This window comes from Corythoichthys intestinalis, chromosome 8 (assembly GCF_030265065.1).
Source record: "Corythoichthys intestinalis isolate RoL2023-P3 chromosome 8, ASM3026506v1, whole genome shotgun sequence".
Classification (NCBI taxonomy): domain Eukaryota; kingdom Metazoa; phylum Chordata; class Actinopteri; order Syngnathiformes; family Syngnathidae; genus Corythoichthys; species Corythoichthys intestinalis.
In genome coordinates, this window is record NC_080402.1 from 27,753,473 (window position 1) to 27,771,882 (window position 18,410).

Below are 18,410 nucleotides of genomic sequence, written 5' to 3' on the forward strand. Positions count from 1 at the left end.
TATGGCGGTCGTTTGGATTGATGATAACGAAACAGCAGCACGTGCTGTTACGATACAGTTTGGAACAGGTGTGCACAGGTTAATCTTGTTCAGGTCAACATGGCATCCTAAAGAACACACATTCTTATCTCGTTTCATAATTGGACTTCTTTGAAAATGACAAATTTATCTGATGCATACAGTTGCATTCAATTTTAAACACCTGGTTCAAAAAGAAGAAATAAGCCAACCAAATGTGTGGGAAAAAAGAAAAAAAAAACAAGTTAACAACAGACTAACAGACTAAGAATAACAATAAAACCTGCATTATAAGGAGCAAAGTTTATTCTTTCATTGTCTAAAATGTCCAGCAGACGGCACTCTTGAGCTCTTGTTAGAAACATCAGTGCCGACCTCGCACTAAAACTTTACAGACATGCATCAGGTGAAATTTAAAGTTAGGATACGTACAATTTCTCGTCAGATTTATATTTAGAAGGTAACATAAGCAAAAACACAAAATATCTAAACTTTCGGTATAAAGTCATGAAAATTTCTCTAATTGGTAGAAGCATTTATCTAAAAATAATAACAATGAGGTTTTCATCTTCATTATCAACAGGGCCGTTCCTGACCAATTTGGTACCCTAGGCAACAAAATCGCCCCCCCACCCCCACCCCCTTTTTCACCACATATATTTCAACACTCACACTGAAAAGCACACTATCTCTTTGTAATTTATTATATAAAAAAAGACAACGAGCAAGTGCAGAAATTAAAAGATGATGTAATAACTATTCAAAAGCACCAATAAAGAACACTTCAAAAACAAATGAATAAAATAAATTACAATTTTTATTACAATATGATTAACGCCCACCCACACAAACCTACATAAAGACACACAGAACACTTTAAAATGCAACTTTTTTTTTTTTTCACCTTGACCTATAACCTTACTCACCTTGTCTTCACTGATGCAGAAGCATCTATTTCACTTTCATATGACAGTTGTTTTGGAGGGCGCACTTCTTTCCTGGACTTGGTGGGCTTGGACTTGGTGCTGATGTGGGTAAGTTCGCTGTAAAAGATGGCCCGGGATGTACAGAGGTAGAAGGAAAATATGTCAGAAGAGCATCTACAAAGAGAAGACAGTGGAACACTATATTAGTCAAATAGCTGTTGATTGTGAAACCAGCATGCTATAACCATAATAGCGCCTAAATTCTTGCAGCCTACTGTACTAGTACCTGTCTATTGGATCCCACCACTATCTTTGATGGGCGTGGTTAAAAGAAAATAAATTCATGAAGCACTGCAACTACACAGGACTATTCAATAATAATGAATTAAATAATATATGATAGCAAAAAAAAAAAAAATAATAATAATAATAATTGAATATTTTCTTACATGAACGTGATCACCATTTTAATGAACTAATGACCCCTTTAATAACAAATGTTTGCATTTAAATCTGTGGCACTTTTAGTCCTCCATACCACAGAACATTGAAATTATTAATTGCAAATTTATTTGAAAAGCACAATTTAACTCAAGGTAAAAGTGGTTCACATCATATGAAAATAAGCAAGACAATTTTAGTCCCCCATACACTTTGTCCAAATTTCTCTAAAATGCGAGGGGTGGTAAATTTAACATAAACTAATCCACAGTTGGCTGAATACTGAAAGTATTTCTAAAACAACAGCCTGGCTAATGATACCGTATAATTTTGCTTTAGCAGTAAGTCATATAAACTCTATGTAAATAACCGCTAGCTTGCAAATGCGCTAAGTATACGTGCTTATGCTGTTGAAAAATTCATCACGACAAAATTCTGTTTTTCTTCATGTTTATGCTTTCTTCTTTCTTTTTCTTCTGACCCGGAGGGCTTTTGTCTTTTCGTGAAGTTGACTTGTCATTGTAACGTCGCTCAATTGCGGAGGCTAAAAATAGCACCTTCAGGTAGCTCGCTGGTCTGCTGGGTGGTGAGACTAGAGTCTGTGGTGAAATTAACGCATCGCAGGAAAAAGTGAAAAGGGCAGAAGGCACACTAGAAAAATGATTCCATTATTATTTAAAGAGTTATTACGAATGGTTTTGTAGTTCTTTTGTTTTATTGTTTTGTATAATTTTTTGAATGCTGCTATTATCAAATATCATTTGAATATTTTTCTTGACGCTCTTTTGGACGCTGCAGCGCCCTTAGGCATTTGCGGGTCTGATTATCAAGCTGTTGAATTAAGATTGCTTATAGCCAAAAAGTGATAACATTCTTTCACTAAACAAGATAAAGACAGGTATTGGTAATCTTGATCATAATTTTCCCAGGTTGTAGAATCAATCATCTAGATGCATATTATTTAGCCTTGATAATATTTCACTTGGGACAAGCACACATTTCTGGGTTAAATTGTCTCACATCATAGTGCCCTAATCATTGAGTGCTTTATGTTTAGCTCATTGTCATATATAAGTATTAACTTAGAAGTATTGTTTTTACATTTAGACGCGACTATAATACCGAACAAGGTTGCAAAGAATGAATCATCTTAGAGGAGTCAAATGAAAAACATAACATGCAAGCCATGAACCTGCTGAACTTGTGAGTTTATAAATAATTATTACACAGTCTTTTATCGAATACTGATACCAGAGTTAATTATTAATGTCATATCAGAACTCAAATGTCGGTGCAACAAACAGTTTACCTGGAGTAGTTTATTAGGAAAAAAAAAAAAGAACAACACTGATCAACACTGATATCTAGTGTTCAGCAGAAGCATTGACAACTGTTCACTTTGACCTTTTGGAACTAGTAGCTCTTGCCAGTATTGGGTTTGTCAGTACTAGTAGGAAAACATTATCAGACTTAAGCAAGATAACTGAATATATGTTCTGGTAAGACTAATGTTATCAGTGACAAAATTCCACATATAAACATGCTCGGAGATTAAGGGGGGCCCGGGGGGCATAGACACCCCCCCCTCGGTGGCATAAAATGTCATTGCCTTTAATTGACTTTCCTATATATGAATTTAAAATCAAGACTTTGCCGGTAAAATGTTGTCTATAAAAGTTGTAAAGCAGTAAAACAACAAAATTGAATGAAATGAACAAAAAATATTTTTGTAATGGGTCAAAATTATTTTTCAAACAGATCATGTGACTAGCACCTTAGAGACGGTCATTTGCTTTGCTTAGCCCCCCCAAAAAGCACCTGAAGACAGAAGAGGCAAGATGGATATACGTAATTTTTTTCAACAAAAACTACTGAGCGAGAACCAAGGATTAAAGATGTGGACCATGAAATGCCGGAGAACACCACCAAAATGGTGAGCGGAGTTTAAGTTTGCTCCACTAGAAACGTTAACCCCCAAAAAAGATGGGAAACAAAAAAATGCTTCAACGTATTATTATAAATGTTTCTGGCTGGAATATTCAGTCAAAATGGATGCGGCGTCTACTTCTCCACTAGGTAAAAGAAAAACGTGCGGGCTCACACATGCACGCAGCTGGGAGGCCTGTATGCATGAGCATGGGCCAAGATACTATCCGAGCATATATCTTGTAAGTTAATTTTATTGCTGACACTGTTTCGGGGTCATCAACATTTTTGCCCTCCCTGCCACAAGTCAAACTCTGCCTGTGTCTATAACCACCACCAGTCTCCAGTAGGATTAGCAGCACACAGAACATGTTTTGTCCCACGAGTGTGCTAAAATATCATGCAGTAGTGTGGGGGGATTTCCAGTAAGACATTGCCGCTCTACTAAAGTGCACTGCATTGTTTTACTATTGAAGTTAAAGCACATATGAGTGCTTTTATCCTAATCCTTAAAATGTATATCAAAGTTGTTGAAAGAATGCGCGCAAGGTTTTCCGTGGTTACTTCAAAATATTTCAGGTCCTTCTAAAAAAATTAGCATATTGTGATAAAGTTAATTATTTTCTGTAATGTACTGATAAACATTAGACTTTCATATATTATAGATTCATTACACACAACTGAAGTAGTTCAAGCCTTTTATTGTTTTAATATTGATGATTTTGGCAAAAAAAAAAAAGTCAAGAAAAACCAAAAATCCCTATCTCAAAAGATTAGCATATGATGAAAAGGTACTCTAAAGAAGCTTCTAATCTAATCATCTGAATCAACGAATTAACTCAAAACCCCTGCGAATGATTCCTGAGGCTTTTAAAAACTCCCAGCCTGGTTCATTTCTCAAAACCGCAATCATGGGCAAGACTGCTGACCTACTGCTGTCCAGAAGGCCATCATTGACACCCTCAAGCAAGAGGCTAAGACACAGAAAGAAGTGATCGCACCCTGAGAAAGATTGTGGAGAAGGGCCGATTCCAGACCTTGGGGGACCTGCAGAAACAGTGGACTGAGTCTGGAGTAGAAACATCCAGAGCCACCGTGCACAGACGTGTGCTGGAAATGGGCTACAGGTGCCGCATTCCCCAGGTCAAGCCATTTTTTAACCTGAAACAGCAGCAGAAGCGCCTGACCTGGGCTACAGAGAAGCAGAACTGGACTGTTGCTCAGTGGTCCAAAGTACCTTTTTCAGAAGGAAGCAAATCTTGCATGTCATTCGGAAATCAAGGTGCCAGAGTTTGGAGGAAGACTGTGGAGAAGGAAATGCCAAAATGCCTGAAGTCCAGTGTCAAGTACCCACAGTCAGTGATGGTCTGGGGTGCCATGTCAGCTGCTGGTGTTGGTCTACTGTGTTTTATCAAGTGCAGGGTGAATGCAGCTAGCTATCAGTAGAGTTTGGAGCACTTCATGCTTCCATCTGCTGAAAAGCTTTATGGAGATGAAGATTTCATTTTTCAGCACGACCTGGCACCTGCTCACAGTGCCAAAACCACATGTAAATGGTTTACTGACCATGGCATTACTGTGCTTAATTGGCCTGCCAACTCTCCTGACCTGAATCCTGTGAATGAATATATTTTATTCATGCTTAAAACACAACCATTATACATTATATTCTGTATGCTTTTCTAATGCTTGCACGAGAACATTGTAGCATAGAGATATTAACCTTTTTGAGTGTGCCTTTCCATAGACTGTATCACAATATGCCCAAATATGGACTGTTATGTTCCTGTTTTCCAATATGCCCTGAATGAATACAAGGGAGGACGGTGGTTTCTTATCTTCGTTCTAGCCGGGACCAGTGCTCAAGGTCTCAGCTCAAAGATGTTTTCATATGGAAAAATACAAAGGTTTGTGAGATGATGAGTTTCGTTTCTTAGTAAGTTTTGGTTTTGTTTCTATGATGTCAACCCATAAATAGAGGCGTGCCCTGCATTTCTCCTTTGTCCACATGCGGAGAGGCGCTTTGTGCGTGGCTCCGCGTCTGAACCCGAGAGCTTTTGTACATAAAGCCTTAGAAGAAAATCAATCCATGGTTGGGGTCGCATTTATTTCTCTAATCGAGCTATCGAGGTAACACTTATCTTGGAGTTCAAAGTTGGATTTCCCTGACAAACCCCATGGACAATCTGTGGGATATTGTGAAGAGGAAGTTGAGAGACACCAGACCCAACACTGTGGATGAGCTTAAGGCCGCTATCGAAGCATCCTGGGCCTCCATAACACTTCAGCAGTGCCACAGGCTGATTGCTTCCATGCCACACCGCATTTCTGCAAAAGGATTCCCGACCAAGTATTGAGTGCATAGCTGATAATTAATTGAAGGTTGACTTTTTTTTGTATTAAGAAAACCCTTTTTTTCATTGGTCGGATGAAATATGGAAATTTTTTGAGATAGGGATTTTTGGTTTTTCTTGACCTTTTTTTTGCCAAAATCATCAATATTAAAACAATAAAAGGCTTGAACTACTTCAGTTGTGTGTAATGAATCTAAAATGTATGAAAGTCTAATGTTTATCATTACATTACAGAAAATAATGAACTTTATCACAATATGCTAACTTTTTGAGAAGGACCTGTATTTTCATTGATTCCAATACGGAAAAAAAACACTTGAAGTCAATGTTGGACAAAAAAAAATAATTTATTTGAAATCCAGAGGCAATGTGCGGTTACAGCAATCGCGGTTATTGCTTTCATACACCCTATACACTGCCACTAACTCTACTGTACTGTACATCTAATAGCTTGTTACTATACCCGCTACTGAAGCATGGTATAAATATATCATTACAATCATTCAAATACATTTTTTAGCACCATTCATCATGTTATACAAAGGGGGCTGAGGAATCATTTCAACATATTTGGGCTACTGCATACTTTATGTGCACTATCTCTGGACGTCGCCTGTGCAAAAGTTCGTGACCTCCGTCTGTATATCACAACGTGGTCCAAACCGGAATCTGTTTGTCTGCGTTTGTTGATGCGGGAGATGGGAGAGACGCAACAAAAGCAAGACAAACGGTGTTGACGTTTGAGTGGGTCTGCTTAGAAGGGAGGGGGTCCGTAGTAGGCCGTGTAGGCTGCCACGATGCCCTGCGTCTCGGCCATCTCGTCGCAGCCCCTGTTCAGTTCGCAGACCTCTCTCAGGCTGCAGGAGAGCCAAGAGGTTGCATGATTGACAAGCATTGATCTGGGACTATATATTTCTTTTAAATGACACGTACCTCTCCAACTGGTGAAGGGAGAGGGGGGCTTGGCGTCTTGTCCTCAGCAGAACGGAAGCCACATCACGCTTCATGACCACGTGAGAGTCTGGAGAGTCTTGAGCATCTTCAGAAGCTATGGTGAACAAAAATACAGCATGTGTACTAGTTCTTAAGTATATACTGAAAGGAACTGTCTTGAATTATTCCTAAAAATGGGACAAATTTGGCGCATATTTCTTAAGCTAAAACTAGCATTTATGAAAGCGCTTTTGAATTTAGGAGTGTTGAAATGGAGACATTTAAATGAATTGTTGTTGCACTTGGTGGGTTTCAACAAACGAAGGTTTCTAGCCTTCCAGGAGAAAAAAGAAATGCTTGGAGGCAGCAAAAAGCATGCAACAATTGTAGTGTTCTGCTGAATAATTGTGATTCATCACTTGCGAATTCACACACACATAGATGTACAGTATCTTCTATTATTTGCTGAAAAAGTCCCCTATTCCATGTTAGTTGAAACGGTTAATTGATCCAACACCAAACATTACACCACCCGCACATTACACAATTTTCAATGTGATATGACCTTGGCAATTTTGTGTAGCATTCAAATATTTTGAAATTAAGTAACTGGGAGACAAGCATTTTTAAATTAATGGACGCTACTTTACAAGAGAGCTTTCACCACAAGGATGTGGTTTTTTTTTGTGGTATTTTTAAGTGTTTTATTTTATTTCAGAAGTATTGCTACAGTTTTAACTATTGTTACTACTAATAATCTTTTTATCAATTATTAATATTTTAGTTACTTTTTGCATGCTAACTGTATCATTGGCCTACCTTCCGTACTGGCTGACTCAGATGAAGATGAGGATGAGGATGAGGAAGAGGAGGAGGCAGAGTCGGAGTTGGAATCAGAGGCAGAGTCAGAGTTGGAATCGGAGTCAGAATCGGATGAGTCTGAGGATGAGTCGGACGCTGAAGAGTCTGCGCTGTCTGCGGCAACGCCGTTGTCTCCACCGACTTCGGCAACGTCACCGTTGTCTGCGTGGTTGGAGTCGCCATCGACGAAAGACTCCACAACTGTTAAAAGGATATGAAATTGCAGTTATGAGCAAATTTTGCTTGGAGCACGAATAGCGATGTTCTGAAAATGTTCCTTACCTCCTGTGGCCCAGCACACAGAGAGGAGAGCGCAGATTGCGAGGAGGCTGAGAGTCTTCATGTTGTCTTGAAGTTGAAGTGGGAGTTCTTCAGTTGGTTCTTGGGATGAGCTTGTTGGTTCTGCTTCTAACCGTCAGAAGCGAGCTCCATTATATATCCTTGTCACCGACCAGATGCAGACAGCGAGGTGACCCTCTGATTGGCTGGGAGATCACATGTCAACATGTGTCCTTTTGCACTTGTCGAGAGAGGCTGCCACAAAAACTCCCACTCCAGCCCGGGAAGCACTCCAAGAATTCAGTCACCCCAGTGCACACTCTCACTCAACCCAAAATGTTCTTGGCCTCCTTTGTGCTGCAAGTTTCCCCATCAAATCACATTTTTAGTTATATAATCGCTTTATAAGCACCCTATGGTTGCAACAAACGTGACTAAAATCTTTCGATTATCATTGAACAATTTTCTACTTACATGCATGCAATAAAGTACAATGCAGTACAGAGCAAAAAAAAAATATATATATATATATATATATATTTTTTAAGACATCAGTCACAGAAATCTTAGCAGTCAGATAGTTGCAAAAATGCAATTATGTGATTATTATGCAACTTTAGATTGTGTAAAAATAATAGTCATTTGTAAATGTAAAATGTGAAATAATAAAAACTGAAGTTGGCACAACGAAACACAACCTCTTACAACCTTTTTACCACTTATCATGTTTTTATCCAGCTAAAAGATACTACCTATTTGGCAATTAAAAGTGTAGTGCAAGGGGATGACAAACTGAATTTACACATGGTTTTAAAAGTGTTTACATTTCCATTAATAAAGCTTCTAAGTAGTTACAGTACAGCGATGTCCTCAGTCCGATGAGGTGATCGGAAATCAGGCCCGATTTACCAGGAATCGGGTAACAAAGATCAGGTTTTTGAAATGGATTGATTTATTTTAATTTTCATGTATTAACTTATCGGCTGCCATTAGCGGCATTTTTATTTTTAAGAATGAACACTTTGGCTGCCATTGACAGTGATAGACGTCCAATCCATTTTGAATGCGAGGGATGGCAGTGATCGTTCGCCGTCAATAGCAGCTAAACATGATCAATCAATGCCAGTCTTCCAAGTTCAAATGGATTTGATGTGTATTACTGTCATTGGCAGTAAGTGAGTTAACAAGAAACAAAATGAGGTTGTTAGTCTGAGTTGAAAGTCACTGGGAATAAATCTGGGATTCTTTTAAGGGTTTAAGGTGATGGTCAATGAGAGTAAGGCAGAATATTGTTTGAGCCAGGGTTCTAAAGTCAATCAGAGTGAATGTACGATGTTTTGGTGGGTCCAAAATTGAAAGTCACTGGGAGTAATTGTGCAATTTTTTTTGTGGGTGGGCGTTAAAAGTCAATCAGTGTGAATGAAGACTTTTTGGTTTGCCTGACTGATGGTCGCTTTGCATGTAATGCAAATGCAACCATCTAAATTGTTCATTTTTTGATAGGCGTTTCTTCGGCGTGCCACAAGTGTTTCGCCCACCAACACCGTTAAAATACCGAAATGACCAGAATTCTTGTGCGACACAGGGAATCTTTCGAATGAACCCCCCAAAAATTACCGTTCGTGCCAAAACGTGGGTTATTTTGAAAAAAAAATTTTTTTTTCAAAATGTGTCCAGTCCTACATTTTTTATCCAATTGACATAAATCATACATAAAAAATTTCAGGAAAGGTAAGGGGCATGAAAGTAGTTTACAGAATTTGCCAAAAACCTGCAATTCCCTAAAAATTTGCCAAAAACCTTTCCATTTGTTTCTAATGGGATGCCATTGCAATGTACGTCGTTCCATTCATTTCTAATGGCCAAAATTCTCCCCTTCATTTTCAGTAGCAGAAAAACATGGGTGGTTACGATTTTTGACCAAAAACTTACCATTACAGCCCACTGACATTCAGCTACGTCCTTGGACGATGACGGCCAAGTATGTCGATGTCATTTACAGCCATGTGGCTCGATTCTATTGATGCCAATGTACTTGGATTCCATTGAAAACCATGTACGTCCAGGCCACTGACACCAATGTACGTCCATGCCATTGACGGCCATGTATGTCCATGCCATTGACGGCCATATATATGTCGATTCTCTTGATGCTAATGTACTTGGATTCCATTGAAAAACATGTACGTCCATGCCATTGACACCAATGTACGTCCAAGCCATTAACGGCCATGTATGTCCATGTCATTGACGGCCATGTACAGTTGTGGTCAAAAGTTTACATACACTTGTGAAGAACATAATGTCATGGCTCTCTTGAGTTTCCAACTCTGATTTTTCTCCGATAGAGTGATTGGAACAGATACTTCTTTGTCACAAAAAACATTCATGAAGTTTGGATCTTTTATGACTTTATTATGGGTTAACAGAAAAAGTAATCAAATATCCTGGGTCAAAAATATACATACATGGATCTGAAAAAGCGAATCATTGACTTGAACAAGTCAGCGAAGTCACTTGGAGCCATTTCAAAGCAGCTGCTGATCCCAAGAGCAACAGTGCAAACAATTGTTTGTAAGTATAAAGTGCATGGCACTGTTTTGTCACTGCCACGATCAGGAAGAAAACGCAAGCTATCACCTGCTGCTGAGAGAAAATTGGTCAGGAGGGTGAAGATTCAACTGAGAATCACCAAAAAGCAGATCTTCCAAGAATTAGAAGCTGCTGGAACACAGGTGTCAGTGTCCACAGTCAAGCGTGTTTTGCATCTCCATGGACTGAGAGGCTGCCATGCAAGAAGGAAGCCCTTGCTTCAAAAGCGGCACCTTAAGGCTCGACTGAAGTTTGCTGCTGATCACATGGACAAAGATAAGACCTTCTGGAGGAAAGTTCTGTGGTCAGACGAAACAAAAATCGAGCTGTCTGGCCACAATGCCCAGCAATATGTTTGGAGGAGAAAAGGTGAGGCCTTCAACCCCAAGTACACCATGCCTACCGTCAAGCACGGTGGTGGTAGTATTATGCTGTGGGGCTGTTTCGCTGCCAATGGAACTGGTGCTTTACAGAGAGTAAATGGGATAATGAAGAAGGAGGATTACCTTCAAATTCTTCAAGATAACCTAATGTCATCAGCCCGAAGATTGGGTCTTGGGTGCAGTTGGGTGTTCCAATAGGACAATGACCCCAAACACACATCAAAAGTGGTAATGGAATGGCTAAATCAGGCTAGAATTCAGGTTTTCGAATGGCCTTCCCAAAGTCCTGACTTAAACCCCATTGAGAACTTGTGGACAATGCTGAAGAAACAAGTCCATGTCAGAAAGCCATCAAATTTAACTGAACTGCACCAATTCTGTCAAGAGGAGTGTCAAAGATTCAACCAGAAGCTTGCCAGAAGCTTGTGGATGGCTACCAAAAGCGCTTAATTGAAGTGAAAATGGCCAAGGGACATGTTACCAAATATTAGCGCTGCTGTATGTATATTTTTGACCCAGCAGATTTGATCACTTTTTTTCTGTTCACCCATAATAAAGTCATAAAAGAACCAAACTTCATGAATGTTTTTTGTGACAAAGAAGTATCTGTTCCAATCACTCTATCAGAGAAAAATCAGAGTTGTAGAAATAACTGGAAACTCAAGAGAGCCATGACATTATGTTCTTCACAAGTGTATGTAAACTTTTGACCACAACTGTACATCCATGCCATTGACGGCCATATATTTGTCGATTCTATTCATGCTAATGTACTTGGATTCCATTGACGCATATGTAACTCGATGCCACTGACAGCCGTGTATATCAAAAAAGCAACATGAAATGACTTGATATCAACAGGAGGTGACCATATAATGTCTCCAAATCAATATTAAGTGACCTGATATCAACAGGAATTGACCTTGAAATGTCCACAAATCAACAGGAAGTGACCTGAATCAGCAGGACATGACCTAAGGGGCTTAGCAAAACTACCATCGCAATTTCTTCAGAAATTGCATTTTCCAGTTTGTTTTAATGTTGAATATTGCGATTAGTGAATTAATTGAACATTTTAGATGGGATTGATGCGAAACTGTTATTTAAATGTGCCATTGTGTTGATTGTGTTGAAAAATGTGGATTTTTTGGGGGGGTGAAGTGCTGTATATGAACTATGCTGAAATGTGAAATGTGGTGAAATGATGTGCATTGGATAAAAACGAAGTGAAATGATGTGAATCTGCGAAGTGTGTGTCTCATTAGATATAACTGTGGATTTTTTTGTGGGGGGGGGGGGGGGGGTTTAATAACATAGAATTTTGTGGGAAATGGTAAATTTTTGGATTAAAAAAAAATACCTCTGTGGTTTTCAATATTATGTCCGTTCTGACCCTGGAATGGGTTCATTTTATTTTCATCATTTCCTTTAAGGAATGGTATCATCTTCTATCGGTGCATCTTCATTTAAACATATGGGACGGTGATCGATTTTCCAGAACAATTTTTGCAGAGTACAGAGGTTTCAATGCACGTGATCATTACGGCATTCTCCATCGAATGATGGTCAAAGACATTACCATAGTTTCTGTCATCTATCTTGGATTCAAAATATTTTTATTTACATGCATAATTAGCATATGCATGGAATGTGATTGGATTTTAATAGAGTGTTGCTTCTGTAAAGTCAAGGTTGACAGTTGTGCCATTGATATCCTCTTACTTAAGTCTTTTGCCCCAAATGCCATATGCCACCCCCACAAACCCCAAACTACAGTGCGAGTGCGCCACAAGCTTCTAATCGAGTGACACGGAGAAGCGGTCAGGCTCATTATGCGACAGACTTAATTAGAGTGCTACAGCATCCCGCCACAGCCGCGGGCAGGAACTATTTAGGGACACGTTCAGAACTTGGCACTGGCCAGCACTTGGCAACACTAACCGGTGGCCCGATAGACATAGGCCTCGCGCTTACACGTAGCTAAATATAAGGAAACGCTATGCGCTGCTTTATGGTGAAATGCACATGGCTTTGGATATGAGCTACGGTTCAAGTGTGAATGCAGCTTTGGGTCACATCATATAAAAACAACTAATCTGAACTATATTATAGGCCCAATTAAATGTTGGTTATGTAAAAACAGGGTGACGGACAGACCCGTCGTGCCTCAAAGACTGCCAAGCAGCCAACAAAGTGTCGTCCGTGTTACAGCTAGCGCAGTCTGACCTTGAAACCATTCTTTCCTGTAGTCTAGTGTTATTCCTGGTGTCAGGCATTTGTCTTGGACAATGAGCTGTGCAATTCCAATGTCTAGAGCTGTTTTTTTGTATTTTTTTAATGTTGTCTGGATGGAGTTCAGAGAACAATTGCCGCAACTTTCTTAAAAGGTGGATAATTGCATTGTCTACAGATTTTTTTCATTCTTTTGGGATAAAGAAAGACAGACAAGCCAGAAAGACAACCTGAAATGCTCATTTTTAAATCAACATATTACATAATTTGCATCCTTTTTTGCGGGTTTACGGTAATTGAATGTAAACACAAATGAATGCTGTACGTTTGGATTGTTGCCTGTCCACGCCTGAAAAGGAAATAAAATTAATAAATAAATAAATAAATAAATAAATAACATTAAAAAAAAACACACATTTGTAAATATTTAGGGTGTAACAGTTCAAATAAGTCAGAAAAATAATACTGTGCATGGCTTGAATTTCCAGAATGTGTTACATAAACTTGGTGAACCGCACATTTCTCATCAAAGTTCTGATTAATTGTTAACAGTGGTTTACTTTTATGCTGACTTGACTGTTTAGAATCCATAGATGTTACTTACATGCCTCTGCAGTTAAGCATGGTTTGTATTATTATTGTACCGTTTGACCCTGAAGCGGGTTCATTTCCATTACATTATATCCTATAGAGAAAAAAAAGGTATCATCTGCTCCACGTGCATCTTCTTTTAAACATATGGGAAGATGATCAGTGTTCCAGAACATTTTTTTTTTTTTGCATTTGAGTGCAGAAAGTACAGAGTTTCCACTGCACGTGAGCATAATCGCTTTCCTCCTCCATCTAGGGGTCCGGGGTCAAAGCGAGAACGGTATAACAGAAAAAAATCAACAAAAAGTCCTCATAAGCATAGTGGTTTTTTCCCCTCCACTTATTTTGTATTAAATCCAGAGCACCAAAGGTCAAACAGTGAAAACAAAACTCATTAAGATAATTTTATCTTCCAATAAATAACCTATACATAACTAGATACTGATTATAATATATGCACATGCATAATGATGGCTAATCCTGATTTATTTAAATGATTTTATTTAAGGAAGTTAATTACAATGATAATGTTGAAGTAATTGTTTGATTTAACAAATTATCTAATTCTTGCATTATTATAGTTAGTCAATTAGATATCAAACCTGATGCAAAATAAATTATGTTAACTAAAAATGCAATTTCTGGAGTAATTGCGCTGGTTTATAACTTATTCCAAATTTCCAATAGAATTTATGGCTGTACCTGTCATTAGAATTGACTGAATTGAAAGATACTGTTGTGATCCTGCCTTAGGGCCCAAGTACACCAGATGCATGATTGTTCCGGTTCCGGTCCAGCTCAGTGTTGACTGCGTGCCACGCAGTATGTCAAAAACAGGCAAATCATACCGACTGCGCACGGCTGCGGTCCGCCAACTCCGTTCCCTCGTGAGCGCTCGCGTGATCGCGCGCTATAATGAGCCATTTAAAACAACGAAAAACACACAGAGTCTATACTCATCAGAGAAGCAGAGAGAGAGCACATGTTTTCTTTGCATATTGATATTTTAGTTATGTCTGTCTCTTAATTCCAGATTGACTGCATCATGTTGAGATCAAGGCTCCGTGTGTGGGGAGAAGGGGGGCGGGGCCCTATTATGCCCTTGGTTGTGTCGGTGGGTTTATATCTTTGTGCACATTTAAAATTTATGGCACATAACATCTCATAGAGCTGTTATAAACAACTGTTAAATAATCTGTAATATTTATAAAATGGATAGCGAATTATATACTACACGAACTAAAAAAAGGCATACTTGGAATTGGCATCTCAACACTGCAGATTCCTGTGCCCTGGCAAACTGTTGGTTTTTCTATGAAAAGTCAAGTAAAATGTAGGAAAGAAAGAGAAACTTGAGTAGACCACCAGGTCGAAACTTGCGGGTGTCTCTTTATTCTCTTTCGTACTTTTCCCCCTCGACTCTGTATACAAACCGACATTGTGTGTGCGCCGGGCACGAGAATTTCTGCAGTGGGACTTCCAGATACGCTGCTTTTTTTTTTTCGCTCAAAGTTGTCAGCACGTCGTGTGTTTGATATCATTGCCAGAAAAACACACATAATAGGACACCTTGCAGCGTCGCTTTTAATGCTGTCCTTATAATAACGATCTGGTGCATCGTATATCACTTTGTGACTTTCCACCTCCATGATGAAGCGCTCATCATCCATCGTCACTCGTGTTTAAATCGTGATTAGGCACCTGGGCTTTTGACGTCAGGCCCAGCTCCGCCCATTTTGTCGGATGCGTGTCCGGCAAAAATAGAAAATAGCCTATACCATCCGGCGGGCATGCGGCACGCTGGAGGTGGTTTGCAGTCAATCCGGAGCACTGAGGCGGCCGGTGTTGTGCCGAATGGGAACGGATTGGCTCCGGCGTTATTTTTTACCGGAGTCGGACTGGAACCGCAACGATCATGCATCTGGTGTACTTGGGCCCTAAGTACATTGATGCCTTTCTCCCTGTCAGCAGGCTGCATATGTGTGAGAGGGACCGGTCTCCTCAGGGGTGAGGCTAACTGGCAACACCTGTGGCTCATTAATAGAGCCTTTTTAAGCCAAGGCCAAACGTACACCTGTTGCCAGAGGATTCCTGCACTATCACTTACAGTGCCCTCCATAATTATTGGATGTATAATAATTATGTGTTTTTTAGCTTCTAAATTTTTTTTTTCCCTAAATAATATGGGACCTCAATGGAAAAAAAGAGAAAAATCCAACCTTCAATACAAGTGCATTTATTCAGGGGGGAAAAAATCCCACATAAAGAAATAATAATTTGACATCAAATAATGTGTGTTACAATTATTAGCACCCCTGGTGTTAATACCTTGTACAACCCCCTTTTGCCAGCAAAACAGCACCTAATCTTCTCCTATAATGTTTCACAAGATGGGAAAAGACAGAAAGAGGGATCTTCAGCCATTCCTCTTTGCAGAATCTCTCTAAATCATCCAGAGACCTGGGTCCTCTCCTTTGTACTCTCCTCTTCAGCTATCCCCACTGGTTTTCAATGGGGTTGAGGTCTGGGGACTGAGATGGCCATGGGAGGAGCTTGATTTTGTGTCTGGTGAAGCATTTCTGTGTAGATTTGGCCATATGTTTAGGGTCATTGTCTTGCTGACAGACCCAGTGACGACCCATCTTCAGCTTTCGGGCAGAGGGCAACAGATTTTGATTTAAAATGTCCTGGTATTTGAAAGCATTCATGATGCCATGCACCCTAACAAGGTTCCCAGGGCCTTTGGAAGTAAAACAGCCCCACAGCATCACTGACCCACCCTCATACTTCACAGTGGGTATGAGGTGCTGTCTACACGCCAACAAGCTGTTTGGGAGGCATGCACAGAGAAAACCTTTCCTCACTCACAATCATAAACGCAAATGTCTGGAGTTCGCCAAACGGTATTGGGGCTTCAACTGGGACCGTGTGCTTTGGTCAGATGAGACCAAGATTGAGCTTTTTGGGAACAAACACTCTAAGTGGGTCTGGCGTGCCACAAAAGATGCATGCTGAAAAGCACCTCAAAAGCAACAGATTTTGATTTAAAATGTTTTGGTATTTCAAAGCATTCATGATGCCATGTACCCTAACAAGGTTCCCAGGGCCTTTGGACGCGAAACAGCCCCACAGCATCACTGACCCGCCCCAATACTTCCCAGTGGGTATGAGGTGTTATTATTTCACATGCTATTTAGCACAAGACTGTTATTTGTCATGACCATGCCATTTATTTAGCTATTGGGGAAAAATACTTGGATAAAACGAATATCCTGTAAACTTATTGGAGTAGAGAGACGGAAACAAAGACATTTTGCAGCTCTCTTCTTCGCGTTATCCTCGCTCTGAATAATTCCCCCTCAGGCGGCTGAATAGTAAAACCGATGAGCCCATTCTCCCGCTGACGTCATCCACCCGTTGGGGACGCTAGAGCCCTATAATTACGACTGTCAAACGATTACAATTTTTAATCGAGTTAATTACAGCTTAAAAATTAATTAATTGTAATTAATCGCAATTCAAACCACCTATACAATATGACAGATTTTCTGTAAATTATTGTTGGAATGGAAAGATAAGACACAAGACGGATTTATACATTCAACATACGGTACATAAGTACTGTATTTGTTTATTATAACAATAAATCAACAAGATGGCATTAACATTACTAATATTCTCTTAAAGCGATCCATGGATAGAAAGACTTGTAGTTCCTAAAAGATAAATGTTAGTACAAGTTATAGAAATTTTATATTAAAACCCCTCTTAATGTTTTCGTTTTATTAAAATTTGTAAAATTTTCAATAAAAAAAAAAACTAGTAGCTCGCCAATGTTGATGTCAATAATAACACCATGCTCACTCATGGTGTAACACATAAAATCAGTTGGACTCAAGCGCCAGCAGAGGGCGCCAAACACCAAAAAACAAGTAACAAGCGAACTGCTGTCATTTTAATCTGTTTGAGCGGGGCATGTGCGTTAATTGCGTCAAATATTTTAACGTGATTAATTTAAAAAATTAATTACCGCCCGTTAACGCGATAATTTTGACAGCCCTACCTATAATGGTAGGCGTAGCTAACTGGCAGATTAAATGACTAATTTCTCGTCATCTGCGATTTGCTAAATTGTTGTGTATAGTCGAATAGTCTCAAAATATGATTGTAATTCACATAATAATGCTATTTAAGACTTTTTTTCTCCTGTCGTACGCACTTTAAGAGGTGGTTTGAAGCAGACTTACTTTGTTTGTCTTGATGAAGGCCTACATGGCCGAAACGTCGGCATTTTTAATCTGAACAAAGCCATGGTTTAATAAAGGCTTTGATTTCTCTACTTACTGAGTTTTTAAAAAAATCATCACTATTTGATCCCCACACGGAACAGCACCAGAGGTATACTTCCTATACCCAGCAGCACTCAATGCACCTCATGTTATACTGAAACTTGAATATTAAGCCTAATGTAAAAAATTCTAAACTTTCCCCTTTAAAAAAGAGACCTAGCTGTTATAATGTTGTCTATAAAAGTTGTAAAGCAAGAAAACAACAAAAATGAATGAAATGAACAAGAATTGTACGAAGTATTTCATAATTGGTCAAAATTAGTTTTTGAACAGATCATGTGACAAGCACCTTGGAGACAGTCTTTTGCTTTGCTTAGCCAAAACTACACCTGAGGTGGCAAGATGGATATTGAGAATTTCTTTTAAACCTAAGCTTTCAAAAGCTTCAAGAACTGAGGTTGAACCAAGGATTGAACATGACCAGTGTCAAGATAACAAGTATATGTATAAATTAATTTTATTGCTTACACTGCGTTTCAGGGCCATCAACATGTTTTGCCTCCCCTCCCACAAAAGTCAAATTCT

At 39.2% G+C, this 18,410-nt stretch overlaps 1 protein-coding gene across 1 annotated transcript; it reads right to left on the reverse strand.

Annotated features, from left to right (window-relative positions):
- Positions 1–6,056: 6,056 nt before the first annotated feature.
- bglapl (bone gamma-carboxyglutamate (gla) protein, like) lies at positions 6,057–7,860 on the reverse strand. The gene is made up of 4 exons (XM_057844252.1): positions 7,742–7,860; positions 7,418–7,660; positions 6,599–6,713; positions 6,057–6,522 (listed from the first exon to the last, which is right to left on the reverse strand). Exons 1-4 carry the CDS (start codon positions 7,800–7,802, stop codon positions 6,420–6,422), a joined length of 522 nt encoding a protein of 173 aa, XP_057700235.1. The 5' UTR covers positions 7,803–7,860; the 3' UTR covers positions 6,057–6,419.
- Between the last annotated feature and the right edge of the window lie 10,550 nt (positions 7,861–18,410).

Coding starts and splice junctions, on each gene's coding strand:
- bglapl (XM_057844252.1), bottom strand. CDS start 7,802: ATGAAGACTCTCAGCCTCCTCGCAATCTGCGCTCTCCTCTCTGTGTGC. Junction 7,661..7,741: donor TGTGTGCTGGGCCACAGGAG/GTAAGGAACATT, acceptor TCCTTTTAACAG/TTGTGGAGTCTTTCGTCGAT. Junction 6,523..6,598: donor TCCCTTCACCAGTTGGAGAG/GTACGTGTCATT, acceptor GCTCTCCTGCAG/CCTGAGAGAGGTCTGCGAAC.